Genomic DNA, 15696 nt, shown 5'->3' with positions numbered 1-15696 from the left:
CCCCCCCTCCCCTACACAACCCACCGACTCAGCAGGGGGCCACACAGTGAAAGTCATATTTTCAGCTCTCCCTCATTCACTGTCCGAGGTCAGATCAGAGCAGGGCGGTTTGTTCGTGGGCGGGTACTGATTGTAGCTTTTACAACCAAAAAAATGAATTCCTCCCCCCTCCCCCCTCCGGCTGTCGGTCTCCTGGCGTGTGCTGACCTTTCTACTGAAAGAGCGACCCAGGGGAAGAAAGAAGGAGAGGATGAATGTATATTATGTAAATTGATGGATTATCATTCACTCAGATGGTGAAATATGATTGTGTTATGTGTGTTGGAGGGCACCAGGGTACAGGGTTTGTGTGCGCGTGCACGTGAGTGATGTCTGATGATTTTTAGACAGCGGGGTCGACGGTAAACAGAGATGTTTACCAAATTCCATCTTGCCGCTGTCGTCATGACAACCCTCACAGTGGGAATGACTGTCTGTTTTACTGTGCTGGCATAAATGAATGAGAGCAACGTTTAACCCCCCCACCTTTCTAGTACACACACCCATAAACACACACACTCCTAACCCCCCCCCCCATGAGAACAGAGCTTTTTCCGGTCTTGGCAGTAAAAGCCTGTACAAACTGAAGTGGGCTTTGGGACCCTCCTCTCTCAAAATAAACCTGCTTCCACGTTTAGTCTGTACACACACTCTATATACACCATCTTGTTTGAAAGTCACACACCCCAACACCTGTCAGACTATGGACTATGTCCTGTGCGGACTGTGTCCTGACCCACACACGGTCAAATGCACCTACGCCTTCCTCTGTTGCGATACAAGCCTTTTGAGGACGCTATTGGAATCGTGGAAATGTTGTTGTTGTGCATGCAGGATGCGATCGAGGTTTGCTGAACACTGACCTTGACTGAGGCTCAAAGCTCCTTCATTACTTCTCCACATCCTTTAATCCCTCCCTCCTCCAGTCCTCTCCGCCTGCCCAGAACACAATGGGAGAATGGGGAGGCCACTTCCTCCAAGAGCAGGACAGAGAGGGAAGGAAGGAGGCCAAGAGAGAGGCAGCGAGGAAGGAAAAGAGGACTCTCGTCCTCCCCTTCCTCCTTCCCTCCTTCCACAGAATTCGAAAAGAAACCCAACTAGAACCCTTCAAATGTTTCCGGAAGGGGGGACAAGCGAAAGGTCGCCAACACCTGCCGTTGTGCACTCCAAACCACCTTGGAGAACCATGTTTGTTTTCAGCTCTCTTTCGTCAAACACGGGGAGAATGAAGGGCTTTTCAGACGGTTCTCCTCGGAGGACAGCTGAAGAGGCAGGGCTACGGTCCTTGCCTCTCAAAGCCTGCCTCTCACAACCTGCCTCTCACCGTCTGCATCTCACAGCCTGCCTCTCGCAGTCTGCCTCTCACAGCCTGCCTCTCACAGCCTGCCTCTCCCAGCCTGCCTCTCACAGCCTGCCTCTCCCAGCCTGCCTCTCCCAGCCTGCCTCTCACAGCCTGCCTCTCACAGCCTGCCTCTCACAGCCTGCCTCTCACAGCCTGCCTCTCACAGCCTGCCTCTCACAGTCTGCCTCTCACAGCCTGGTGTTTAACAGGTGAGGCGATGATTGCAGGGCTCTCCTGTCTGATAGAGCCGCACTATACAGTCCCTTCTGACTGGGTACAGCTGAAAGAGAAGAGTCTTCAAAGCCCACGGGAGAGGCCACATCAATAAAACATTACTAGGATTGATATGATGGAATTGGTTGGTGGAATTCACTTGGATTGGAGTGGGTACGCTGTGTGCGCGTGTGCATGTGTGCGTCTGAGAGAGAACAAGACCTATAGATAGGGAGTGTGTGTGTCTGTGCATGTATTTACACGTGTGTGTGTGTGTGTGTGTGTGAGAGAGGGGGGGTTTATGTCAGAACTCTTCTGTCACACTTTGTAATGATCAAAGTGCTCTCCTGGACCCCCTGGTGCACACACTCTCACTCAGTCATCTGCAGAGCAATTGCTCATCCATGCAGCTTCGCACACACACACAGACACACAGACACACACACTAACACACACTTATCGTCCCCCCCTCCTCTTTTCCCTCCCTTCCCCTTCCCTCTATCCTCCTTCTTTCCTTCTGAGATGGGATTGAAGTTCTGCTCAGTGAATACACCAGGAGACTGAGGCTTTGTTGAATGACTTACATGAGTATCGGGACTGTGTGTGTGTGTGCGTTTAAATCATGGTGTGTACATACAGCCGGTGTGTGTGTGTGTGTGTCTGTACAGTGCGAGTGTGCATGTATTGGTACACGTGTGTGTGTATGCCGGGCCTTGGTGTCTCGGAGCGTGTGAACATGTTTGATTGCATCCTGCACACACTTTCTACTTACTCCACTCATTCTATTCTTTCCCCGTTCCACGGCTGCTGATTCAGGAGTTCCAGAAGCGGCCGTCGGTTGGGTCGGGGGCCCAGCGGAGGGGCGGGAGGGGTGGAGGTGGAGGGGGGGAGCCGCGAGCGGGTGGTTGGCGGCCCGTCTTTGTGCTCTAAATCCGGGGGAATCCACGGGGCTTTGTGGCTCCCTGCTCGTGTGGCAGAGAGAGAGATAGACAGAGAGACAGAGAGAGACAGAGAGAGAGAGAGAGAGAGAGAGAGAGAGAGAGAGAGAGAGAGAGAGAGAGAGAGAGAGAAAGAGAGAGAGAGAGAGAGAGCTGAGAGGGAGGTTTCTGCTCACGGTGGCTCGCTGCCTCTCTGTCTTTCTCTGTCTTTCTCCATTTCTCTTATTGTTCTCTCTCGCTAGCCGCAGTCACCGTGGCGCAGCCAGATAGCCAGACAGTCAATCAGCCAGTCAGTCAATCAGTCAATCAGTCAATCAATCAGCCAATCAGTGAGTCATTCATTGTAAGACAGACACTGACAGACAGGCGAACAGACAGACAGACAGACAGACAACAGGCGTCTGGTCTAACGGTGGTCTAGCTACACAACAAGCTGGCCAGTCGGTTCATAAACCAGTCAGTCAGCTAATACCAGTAATTCAGAGACACTTTTTCCAGGCATCCAGGAGGCCAGCACCAGTCAGGCAGGCAGCCAACACCATCTGTCTTAACATCTGTGTACCTCAGGACACACTGGTCCAGAGGGAGTCCACCTCACTAAGTGTTCCAGAATCTTCCCTCACCTGTCTGTCGGCACAGATAAACAGCCAACACCAGTCAGTCAACACCAGTCAGCCAACATTAGTCAGTCAGCTAGCAGCAGTCATCCAGAGTCACATCAGTCTCTGACTACAGTGTGTGTGTGTGCGTGTGTGTGTATGTGTGCTCGTATGGACACTGTACAAACCCTCCACAGTGGGTGACATCATTTGACATTTGCCCAAAATGGCCACAGCAACGAAGAAACTGAGAGCTCGTCTTCAGGCTAGCGTTCTCCATTCCCCCTCCCTCCTCCCTCTCTCTCTTCCCCCATCCCCCCCCCCCCCTTTCCCTCTCTTCCCCCCTCTTTCGCCTCATCCCTGCATGACGTGAGCCCAGATCAAGGAGCAGAGCGGAGCCGTGTTGCTCAGAGAGATCGGGAAGCGGGGAGGCACGCAGGAATGCAGCTCCACTGGAGCCACTTGGGGGGAGAGGGGTGGGGGAGGGGGGGTGGGGGGAGGAGGGGTGGCGGGAGAAGGGGGGGGGGGCAGCAATTAATTCTACAACATCCCCGGGAGTGTGTTCTCTCCCCTGTAGACACTCTGCTCGGCTTTTGTCTCCCGGTCTCGAGGCACTGTGCTGTCGTTACGACAACCAGGAGGAACGGTGGTGGTGGTGGTGGTGGTGGGGGGGGGCTGGGAGTCTAACCTCACACTTGGTTTGTCTGTCTGCCTGTCTGTGATGTACGTAGGCATCTGTCTGTCTGTTTATGTATACGTGTCTGTCGGGCTGGCTGATATTTGTGTGTGTGTGTGTGTGTCTGTCTGTCAATTTGTATGCATGTGTGTGTTTGTGTGTCTGTCTGTCCAAATTTGGAGTGTTAGGCAAAGAGGAATCACAAACAGGCACACAATGGTCCCCCTTACTTTCTCTGTTGGTCAGTCTCTCACTGTCACCCTACTTTATCACGGTGCAGAATGAAAGTGCTTTTCGGCGATATTTGAATGAGAGTGAAAAGACCCTATTCAGCTGCTATGGGCCTTTATTAACACGCGTCTCTGGGGCTGCACAAAGACCCCACCAATAGACGAGCTCTCGTACTCAGGTATGATGTCCCTTTCATATTCCCGTGCTGGATACCCATTGGCTAACAGGCGCCGGGGGGCTTTTGTTCCCCCCACCCCCGCCTCCTTCTCCCCTACCTCCATCACCACTCCCCCCTCTATCCCTCTGTCTCTCTGTGTCTGACGGCGTGAATGGAAATACGCACAGATGTGTTGCGCTGTTCAAAGTTATCCTCTGCCCTTGCCTGGATAAACCGGGAAGTCCGCTACAACTGGGACAGTGGAAGAAAACGATACACATGCTTGTAGGCTGTTAAGTCAGCGATTTAAGCTATTCCGGTCAAACCAGCCTTTCTCCTTGATTTCGCCGTTAATGGTCCGGTGGTAGGTACACCTTTGGGCTCGCTGCCGGTAGCAGACCCAACCCGGTGAGAGCAGACTGCAAAGGAGGAAGTCAAAGAGGATTGTTCTGTCAACGGTGGCATTCAGCGAGCCTACATTCTTCCATCTGCAGTTATCTCAGCACGTCTCTCCTTTCCACAAATAGCTGCCACTACGAGCCAGCGTCTGGAGATGTTATAGATGAAATGTCATGACGTCTGTAGGTTATTTCTGGAGCCTTTCCTCTTGGATCTAAATATTTGTTATTGGTAATGAGTATACGGTTGATTTGTTATCAGTTAACGCAGTCGTGTAGTGTAACGTAGTCTAGTCGAGAATTTGTTGTGTATTGTGGAATTACATAAACAGATCTTGTCGGAAGGTTAATTAGTCCTTTTTGGTTTTAGGCAAAATATAAGGCAAAATAGCTGTCAATTCTTTTTTACATTATGGTCTGGCTTCTTATCAAGGTTGTCCTCTCAATTCCCAAATGTTTAAGGGAAATGAATGCCACTTGTTGGCAAATGTAATTTTGGTCACAATTGCAATTTTGATCAATTCCAACGTTCATCCTTGCCTTTGTGTATTTTTTATTGCGAAGGGATCAAAGGGCGCACAGAGATGTGAATGGTGCATTTAGCTGCAAATATAAGTCTTCTGATTATTCCTCACTGTTGGACAGATATCACCCTAGCGGCCGCTCCGATAACAGGCGGCTAGACCACAACAGGTGCCTGCACCGTAGGGTACAGAGGCTGTGCGGAAAACCCTCAGCAATGCAGACGTCGGGGTTACTCAGGTGGACTGACTGAGTAGTCCGTGTTAACGAACCCTTATCTTACTTTCATTTCAGTTTATTTACAGGTTGTGTTTGGTGGCGTGGTAAGGACAAATCAGAGTTATCTGCTGGGCCCAGTCTATCAGTCTGTTATTTCTGTCACCACTAGTCGGCGCAGCTTCACCACTCACAAACACGTCGGCTGTCCACGCCTAAAGGTGTTTCTGCATAGCGTGTGTGTAAGTTATACTGTTACTGGCCACTGCTCTGTATGGCTTTTTATTCCTATCTGACTGTTTCGAGGGTTCATATAGGGATGGAAGCCATGCAGAGCGCTGTGCTCAGATCACTGGACCAGGATAAATACCATGGATATGAAAGACTCATACACACCCCCCATGCGGACTCTCTCTCTGTCTCACACACACACACACACACACACACACACACACACACATATACTCTCTCTCACACACACACTCACACACACACACACACACACACACACACACACTCCTTCGCCATCCGCCTCCAACTGCAGTGAGTATGTCTGAAGCTGTGGCTCTAACTAACCAGTATCCAGACAGCTCCCTGAAGCAGAACATTTCCACCAGAAAATACCTCACCTCCACCTGGAAGTACCTCCAAAAATGGGCTTTTCCATTTTCAGGCTCAAATCAACGGATGCATTCTCAAATGCAAAAGCTACAATATTATAATAGGCCTACTCATTTGTATGGTCTATCTTTTATCTAACATATTATATAGTTAGGATATGACCACACACATCGACACAGCAGACAGACAATTCTGCAAGTATCCCAGGGCCGTAATCTTAATATATATTGGGGGTGACACATATAAATAATACAAATAAATAGCCTAACTAAACGTAAAAAGTTTTCAGGGGGGGACCCTCCGACCCCCCAGCATGTATGTATGTATGTATGTATGTATTTTTTATATAGGCTAGTATCTGTGTCCCATGTAGACTACATGTTTTAATCTATCTGTTTTATAGACTAACCAATTTGCCGAGACAGTACTGCCTCTTGAGGTAACCACCGTGTACTGCAGTAGACTTCAGTAACTCCACACCAATTCAATTTAGGCAACACACATAGATGTGCTCCTCTAGTTCTGCGTGTTCCTGTGTGCGGTTGTGATTTCACACACATACAGAAACACTCCTAGCCTACTTCTCTATTTGTATAGCCTATCTGTAGCCTACTCAAACAACATATCACACTAAACTGTGACTGAATTAAATGTAAATTCAATTTAAGTTAATGAAATTGGTGCAGATGCCCCACGCTGGTCTCCGGCCAGTTCTTAATTTCCGTAGTAACTGGAGAGTGGAGATCGGGCGAGGAACAAACCGACCTCAGACCCGCAATTGGCGGATGTTTCCGTGGCGGAAGTGGATGTGACGTACGGAACCTCCCCACAACAATAATCAAGCTCCTTGCAACAATCACTTACGAAAGGGTCTGAGGCTGAGGAGTAGTTGAATAACCACGGCTACAGTCTCTCCTTACACAACCACGCACGGGAAGGGGGGAATTCCATTCCACATGAGCACGGTTCAGCACATTAATAACATAAAATTGTATTTGCATTCGGGATATTAGCTTGTGAGAAAGCATGGCAAAACGCAAAGTGGCTGCCGAAACGCGTGACAAGACTGATACAAAGAAGCCGAAACAGATTCCCAGGGGCAAAGCTGATGGAACAAGAGGAAAAGTGAAGAATGATCTAGGTAAGTTAGCTTGCTTATCATCTCGCTGCACGACAACGTTGGAGACGTGCCTATCCAAGTCGTCAGTTTGATGTGAAGTAAATTACATGAATAGCCCAACATGAGAAATAGCCCAAAGATAATACTACCCTAGTATCCAATTGAAGAGTATCATTAATAGGTTTAAATGTTGCATGCATAGAGTGTGCATCATATCGTTCATAATGTATTTTGTGTAAAGCATTTTTTGCCTTTACGACTTTTTGATAGACGGTTGCATGACAGGTGCATGCATCCAGTCTTGCTTGGCTACCACAGCGTAGTAGACACTTAACTTGAACCACTACCAAAACATCTGTGATTTAGGTTGAGCGTCTAGAAATTTGACTGTAGTTCTAGTCGGCAGATTTGTGAGGGTCTCCTTTGTAGTTATGCTGTTTTTGGCACATGAGCTGGATAGTGATGATATCAACCTCTGTGAAACTGGATTATTGAGGAATGTCAATGACCTCTCCAGAAGATTGACCGAAACTGATCTAGAAAACAACTTCTGATCCTCTCTCTCTCTCTCTCTCTGTCTCTCTGTCTATCTCTGAAGAGAATGAAGAGGAGGAGAAGGTTGAGGTGAAGAGGAAGGCTAAATCCAATCCCCGCAGTCCAAGACCTGCCGCCAACCATGTGACCAGCAAATACTTCCTAGATAAGTCCCCTACGAAGGCAAAGATGGAGTCGGAGGATGATGATGATGATGACGTTCCCGGTCTCGCCAAGGGCAGGGCTGTAGTGCTCCAACCTGTGAAGAAGGAGAAGGAGGATGAAGAGGAGGATAGTGAGGAGGAGGAAGATTGGGAGGAAGTGGAAGGTAAGTGCAGGCATGTGTATCCATGTATAAGCACACTTCCTGCCAGGTGCATACTCGCCAAAGACTTTCCTTGTTCAGAAAGGTTGCACAATAAAACACGTAATATCATGTTATTCTAGTGTTTTTGCTGTCATATGTGAAAGTGTGTGTGTGTGTGTGTGTGTGTGTGCGTGCGTGCATGGGAGGTGCAAGCGGAAAGAAGTATGTGACTTAAAAGTTGGAGAAACACTACGCTACAGATAGTCTTCTGACCTGTTCCATAAAGAGCACTCACAAAGACAATTGGGGATTAAAATTCAAAACATGAATTGACCAAACGTATCAAATCAGTCAGGGCTAAAGCAGTTCCGCAAAGGGTTATTCAAGTTCACGCAATCAGACTAACCTAAATACAGGTTCAAGTAGTCAAGATAATTGCGTGTGCATTATCCTTTAGAGCCATACTCCCACCAAACATAAGTTTGTGAAGTTTTTAGCATTTTTTATAGGCTTACATTCCTCTCAGGAAAGTAGAAGCTAGAGGAATATGGATTTAGATGCAACATTTCTGGTCAGTATACATTTTTTCTATTGTACCCTTACTTGTTTATTGAGCTATTACACGTAGCTATTGTAATCTGTTGGGGTAATTTAACTCAAAACATATTTTATGTAGAATTGCCTAAAGAAAAGCCTAAACATTTGATATTACATGCCATATAATTAAACACATGTAGGTCCACATCTTATAATCTCATTGTATATTGTATTTAATTTATTATTTATCTTATTAGAAAGTCAGTGAAATCCTCATCACTTTCCCGTTGGGTCAATATTACAGGAATTCTGGATAAGCAACAACTCAGTCTACCTCAGACCAGGTTTATTTCCCAGCAGAAGTGGCCTTAGGAACTGAGAGTTTGAACTAAACTCCTCAAAACTCAAACTCAAAACGAGCACCACCAACACATCTGTGATTTAGGTGGAGCTTCTAGATATTTGACTGTAGTTCTAGTCGGCAGATTTGTGAGGGTCTCCTTTGTAGTTATGCTATACAGAGAGTTTGAACTTAACTCCTCTAAACTCAAACTCAAAAACGAGAGTGAATACCAACAGAAGAATATTGCAGGGGATTTGGGCACATTGTTTTGGGCCGCTACCCACACGGTTAGCTGTGTTGCTCACTCCACGAATGCACAATCCTAACAAGTTGTACGTCATTGTAAGGGTGACTAATCAGGCTTTCCAACGATATCAAATACAATACCAATTGGTATTATCGTAGGGGATGAATAATCGACCGAAATAACTTTTCCAAACTTTTTTTGAGGAGTTTATGTTGAATTTGCTCCAACTGAATCATCCGAAAATGTGTCAGCCTCACCGAATGAAGCCTGGCTTCTTTGGTAAACTTGCTTCATGGAACAGGTGGTCTGGTGGTCATCGCTCTTGTCCCTGCCTCTGTTGCACTGCAGTAGTTGTTGTGCTCCCTCCCCCAGAGCTGAGTGAACCTCTGGGTCCTACTGCCCCAGCAGAGCCAGCCCTGCCCTCCCAGCCTGTGGAGATCGAGATCGAGACCCCCGACCTCATACACAAGAGGCTCAAGAGGTGAGGGGAGGAGGCTGCTAGTCTCACCTGCAGCTGTGCTCTGGAGTGGCTTGTGGAAAACAAATGTTTCACGTGCCGGTCGTCTCAGCAACCCCGTCAGCTAACTTGATTTGTCGCAGGGAGAAGAAGAAGGCGGAGTTTGAGACGTACCTGCGACGGATGGTGAACCGCTTCAACAAGGACGTGGTGGAGGACACGCACAAGGTGAGCGCTCCTCAGCCAGCCCCACACTGTGTTAGCCTGCCGAGCTAGAGCCCAGGCATCAGTTCATAGAGACCCTTCCAGTCTTTGGTACTCATTATACACTTGTCCTTCCCATCCTACGTCGGTATCCTGACGGTAGTACTTTCTTCCCCATAGGTCCACCTCATGTGCCTCCTAGCCAATGGGATGTTCCGGAACAGGCTGTGCAGGGAGCCTGACCTATTGGCTATCACTCTGTCCCTGCTGCCCTCCCACTTCACCATGGTGACCACGGAACGCCGGGACCAGAACTACCTCTCTGGTCTGCTCAAGTGGTGAGAGAGACTGACTGTTTGGGGGGGAATCACACATATCCTACCATCCATCCATCTGTCCAGCCATCTCCTCGAGCCTTGGCAGTAAACGGCTTGCTGCGAAGAAATCCTCCGTGGTTGTCTGTTTCCTCATCGCGCCGCATCTCCTCTCCTCCTCTCTCTCCTACTCCCTCCAGGTTTGGGGCGACCTTCACCCTGACCCCAGAGCTGCCCTGCGAGGAGCGTCCGGACCCCCGGGCCGTGCTGGAGCGCAGGCTAGGCAGCCTGACGGTCAGGGACCACCAGGAGATGACCCACGTTAGTACCTGGCCGCGCAGTCACTGATGTCCAGATTGGACTTGATTGGGCTTGTAGAGTAGACGAGTCAATTAGCAGGTGCAAAATGGCATTATAGCCAACATAAAAAAAAAAAGAAGTGAAATCTCTAAAATGTAAATGTGATTTTAAACATCTTGGTCATTTCCCCCTCCCCCCCTTGCCTACTTTATTTTCCTCTTCCTGTATTCCTGTAGATGTTCCTATTGGTTTTGAGATCGCTGCAATTCTTCTGCCGATTGGTCATCTCTCTACAGCCACTGTCCATGAAGCCCCCAGCGACCAAGGTAGTCACGCCTCCCCTCACCCTGGCAGATTCTGAGTCAGTTCAGGCCATGTTTGGTAAAACTACACTTCATTGTTACCTGTGACACTGACAACCCTCCCCCCCCCCCCCCCTCTCTCTCGCTCTTTGCAGGGAAAGGCGAAAAGCAGCCCCCCTGGAAGGAGCCCCCCTGAGAAACCTCCCAAGAACAGCCCCCCCTCTGACACCAAGCCCTCCCCCGGGACCAAGAGATCTGCCACGGGGGGCAGGGGGGAAGAGGGGGCAAGAAGCCAAAGAAGAAGGAGGCAACAAGGCTTAAAGAGGAAGAGGAGGAGGGGAAGAAGGAGAGGACCACAGTAGGAGGAGGGCAAAAACCCAAGAACTCCACGCGTCGGAGCGTGGCCTCGAAGGTGAGCTACAAGGAGCAGAGCAGCGAGGGGGAGGGGCCGAGCGAGGGGGAGGAGTTTCAGCCCACCAGTGAGGGGGAGAGTGAGGATTCAGAGGGCGGGGCTTGCCGAGGGAAGACGGGCAAAGGAAAGGGCAAGACGCCGGCGCGGAGGAAGAGTGGAGGGAAAAGAAACCCAAAGTGTGAAGGGGACGATGAGGACTGCGAAGAAGAGGAGGAGGAGGAAGAGGAGGAGGAGGATGAGGGGTCAGGGAAAGCCAAGGGAGCGAAGCGCGGGAGGAGTAAGAGCAAGGGCCCGGGGGCAGACGAGTGGCTGGAGGTGTACCTGGACAAAACAGGCTCCTGGCTGTGCGTCGACGTCCGCCAGGGGGTGGGGCAACCCCAGCTGTGCTCCCAGCATGCCACACAGCCGCTGACGTACGTGGTGGCCGTGGACGACGAGGGGAACCTGAAGGACCTCAGCAGGAAGTACGACCCCAACTGGATGACGTCATCCAGGAAGAGGCGCGTGGACGAGGAGTGGTGGGAGGAGACCCTGGAGCCGTTCCTGGGGGAGGAGACTGAGAGGGACCTGCAGGAGGACAAGGAGGTACGTCCTCGGACCAAACGCGATTCCGGTGACCGACGGCAGCTACCGTGCCGGCGCACCCAACAGAAGGTCGGTCGATACGTGTTTGGGTAAACGTTTTCCTTCCTCTCTCCCCTCTCCTCTCTCCAGCTCCAGGCCAGACTGCTGGACAGGCCTCTGCCCACCTCAGTGGCAGAGTTCAAGAACCACCCTCTGTACGCTCTGGACAGACACCTGCTCAAGTACGAGGCTCTCTACCCCCCCACGGCGACCATCCTGGGGTACTGCAGAGGAGAGCCGGTCTACTCCAGGTCTTTAAGCTGAAGCTTCCTTGTAACACATCTTTTTTTTTTTTTTTTTTTTTTCAACATCAACAGTGGATATATGTATGTATATATATATATATATATATATATATCCTTTCTGATAAGCTAACGCGTGGGCATGTGTGTGTTCCTCCCAGGGACTGCATTCACACGCTGCACTCCAGAGACACCTGGCTAAAGGAGGCCAGGACTGTTCGCCTGGGTGAGGAGCCCTACAAAGTGAGCTGTCTCTCTCTCTCTCTCTCTATTCCATCGCTATCTACCTCTGTCTGGCTCTCTAACTTTGGTTCCTCTTTTGTATCTGCCTCTCTCTTCATCCCTTATGTCCTCCCTCCTCTTCACCCTTTCCCAGATGGTGAGGGGTTTCTCCAATCGCTCGAGGAAAGCCAGGATGATGTCAGAGGAAAAGGACAAAAATGACCTCCCTCTGTTTGGGGACTGGCAGACGGAGGAGTACCAACCGCCCATAGCCGTAGATGGCAGGGTGTGTGTTTGCGTGTCTGTGTGTGTGTGTGTGTGTGTGTGTGTGTTTGCGTGTCTGTGTGTGTGTGTGTGTGTGAGAGCGTGAATGTCTTTTTCATGTCTATGTTTCCATACAGACATTTGAGCTTGAAGATAGCAACTTTGTCTCCATATCTTCATTTTTTCACATCGCCCTTCACCCCTGTCCCGCCAGGTGCCCCGTAATGACTATGGGAACGTGTACTTGTTCAAGCCCTGCATGTTGCCAGTGGGCTGCGTCCACCTGCGCCTGCCCAACCTGCACAGAGTGGCCAAGAAGCTGGAGATGGACTGTGCTTCCGCCATCACCGGCTTTGACTTCCACGGCGGCTATTCTCACGCTGTGTAAGTGTGTGAGGGTCTGTGTGTGCGTGCGGAGCTCGACAGCGTGTATATATGTGTGTGTATCTCATCCTTCTGTAACCTGACTGTGCGTGCGTGCGTGCGTGCGTGCGCCTACTTGCGTGCTGCAGGACCGACGGCTACATCGTGTGTGAGGAGCACGAGGAGATCCTGCGGGCGGCCTGGGTGGAGGACCAGGAGATCCAGAAGCAGAAGGAGAAAGAGGTGGGTTCTACAGGGGAGGAGTGGCTTCCATCACTGGTGCCCTGGTCTTATATCGTGAAACTTTCAATGCTTAAACATGGTCTTGAATGGTTTAAAGACATGATCTTACGTGGTGAACCAATTGCGATCTGGGTTGACCTTCACGGCCACTCACCATGTGTGTATCTCTGTGTGTGTGTGTGTGTTCGTTCTCCAGAAGCGGGAGAAGCGGGCTGTGTCAAACTGGACTCTGCTGGTGAAGGGCCTACTGATCAAAGAGAGGCTGAAGCGTCGCTACGGTCACCAAGGCCCCAAGGATGGAGGGGGGCTTGGCCAGGCCAACAGCCAGGACAGGGAAGGCAAAGCTGGCCTATCGTCGGACGAGGAGGAGGAGGGTGGGGGTGAGGCTAGCGGTCCTGCTAGCCAGACTGCTGCTGTTACCTTTGCCCAGTCCTGGCCCCAGAACAGGCAGGAGGAGCAGGACCAAGGTTCAGCCAGTGGAGCTAAGAAGAGTACCACAAAACGAGAGAAAAGAGGCCAGCAGAAACATATGTTCCCCTTTGAGAAAGTGTGACTTCAAACCCTCCATCACATCTAACTCTTCTCTGGGACAAAATGTGTTCATGTATACTTCCAAAAGAGCAAACCACGAGTTTCAGTTTCATCTCCAGATGATCTGTTGTATGAACTTTGTGGTTTTGAACATCACTGTAGAGGTTTACCAGATAGTATGTCATTTTGACTGTATTATTCCTTTGTAAGAGGAGATGTGGGTCGCTCTGGTTTCTGTGGAGCTACAAACACAAAGCCCAGCAGATACTCAGACTGGCCCCACTCCTACTGGATGTACAACTGAACCTGAAACCACAGGTCCTCACTGTCTCCTCCTGTCCCACGGGTGGATATATTTAGAGGAAAATACTCCTTTTCTGTGTGTGGGGACAATAGTGTGACATCTGTATTAATAATGGTTAACATTGTTGATGTTTTGTATCAAATCTATTTTTTCAAAAAACATATATTTGCAAGAAAATGTTATGAAATCAAAGCATTGTTTTATTCCTTACAAATGCCATGTGCATTCCAACATATCTACAATTACATCAAACTACACGTTTTCTTTATATTGCAATCATCTGCAATGGACATTGATTGAGATCAACAGAAGAAAGTTTGGGTTTGGTGAGAGGCGACAAGGACAAAGATATAGCGCTTGGTCCAGTCGATATGACTGCCAACAGTTAGGCCTGTACATGAAATGAGTTTGTCAACGGCCTCAGACCAGAAAAGCAATATCTGATAAGTATAATTTCCATAATTTTAGGATATTTTACGTTCACGTTATTTCCTTCTGTCACTATTCCTTGTGATTAATAAACTGGTCAATTTGTTTGGGAAATAAGCTTATTTCCCAGTATAAATACGCTTCAAGAGCTCTTTTGAAACTTCGACACGACCGGGAAGTGACGTCATGTATAAACACCCCCCTGAACAGCCCATCTTCCGCTCAACTAGCGAGTACTGCGAAGTAGGTTCTGGTTCGTTAAAGCACGTTAGCAGACTTCAATTCTGAGGATACCGGTTGCGGTTTAAAAGGTAAGAAGGGATAACTTAAAATGCGGGATGATAGACGTGTCAACATTGACAACGTTTGGATTATTATCAGATTCCAGACGGCCTTGTTTACATCTCGATCCCCGAGCTAGTGTGAGAGGCGGCGTCTCAGGGGTAACGTAACCAGGCTTGCTACATGCTAGCTAGCTAGTTAGCTGGCAATATAACGCTTGCTGGTGGTGCCAAACCTGGTAGGGCTAGCATTTCTGTTGACATGAACAATGGATATAGATGTTTTGTAGCTAGCAGTCTCTAGCAAATAGCAGTAACCTTTGCTATTCACTTAATTAAAACGATCGTGAACTTTAAACATGGCATCCCCTGTGCCTGTATTTGCGAAATGCTTGCTAACTCAGTTGAAGTGTATCTGCTCGTTTTCAATGCCATGATGTAGCTTGACCAACTGATCATTCCAGCCGGGAAGACCGTCGCTGGCAGTTAGCTAGCTTTGTGGCTAACACAGTTCTGACGCGTGAGTGGAATTTTAACACCCCCTTCAGCTCGCAAACGGTGTTTGTATTATTTTAACCCAGATAGCTGTGTGTATGATATTAAGTGTGTCACCCAGTTTTTATGCCTATTAATAGCTTAGACGGAATGCAAACGGACTGGCACCGGCTACCGCCAACCAGGGCTAGGTCGATTATTGCAAGTCGCAGTGAACCTCAGCCAACTCTGATACTGTAGACTTTATTGTTATGGAACCCAAGTAACTACGTCAAAGCCACTGAATCCGAACACACGACTGGTTTTCTCACACATTAAACTGTTGATGTTACACAATCATGCAAGCCAGTTAGTTGACGTTATGCTGACATCACGAGTTAATTTGGATTTAGCCAACTGATGGGTAAGAACTGGTTGTATAGGATCCGGATTCTTGACTGCTCGGGGGCAGTGTACACGCGGCCGAAATTTACTTCCAACTGTCTCTTCTAAACGGCAAACGGCCGTCATGTAATCCCTTAAACCGTGGCATTAAGCTGATACGCGTGCTGTGGGTATGTCCTACACGTGTTCATGTACTGTTGGTGTAATATAAGGCTAGAAAGTCTGCGTGTTGGCTAAGAGAAATGCATGGGCTGCCTAATCCCAGTTTAGAGCATAAACGGACAT

General features: G+C 49.1%; 2 protein-coding genes across 2 annotated transcripts; both read left to right on the top strand.

The window, feature by feature from the left end:
• The first annotated feature begins 6800 nt into the window (after positions 1-6800).
• On the top strand, positions 6801-10979 carry LOC146250885 (uncharacterized). Its single transcript, XM_084680561.1, has 8 exons — positions 6801-7093; positions 7671-7934; positions 9413-9521; positions 9641-9725; positions 9882-10039; positions 10216-10336; positions 10552-10641; positions 10773-10979. The coding sequence occupies exons 1-8, from the start codon at positions 6979-6981 to the stop codon at positions 10977-10979; spliced, it is 1149 nt and encodes a 382-aa protein (XP_084536687.1). The 5' UTR covers positions 6801-6978.
• A 130-nt stretch (positions 10980-11109) lies between these two features.
• On the top strand, positions 11110-14358 carry xpc (xeroderma pigmentosum, complementation group C). Its single transcript, XM_084680542.1, has 7 exons — positions 11110-11614; positions 11744-11904; positions 12057-12138; positions 12272-12403; positions 12596-12765; positions 12894-12987; positions 13184-14358. The coding sequence occupies exons 1-7, from the start codon at positions 11510-11512 to the stop codon at positions 13538-13540; spliced, it is 1101 nt and encodes a 366-aa protein (XP_084536668.1). The 5' UTR covers positions 11110-11509; the 3' UTR covers positions 13541-14358.
• The last annotated feature ends 1338 nt before the right edge of the window (positions 14359-15696 follow it).

Source organism: Hypomesus nipponensis, chromosome 18, assembly GCF_054491055.1.
Source record: "Hypomesus nipponensis isolate SF chromosome 18, ASM5449105v1, whole genome shotgun sequence".
NCBI lineage: Eukaryota > Metazoa > Chordata > Actinopteri > Osmeriformes > Osmeridae > Hypomesus > Hypomesus nipponensis.
Note: the sequence above shows the minus strand (reverse complement) of the source record. Positions and strands in the feature narration are given on the sequence as shown.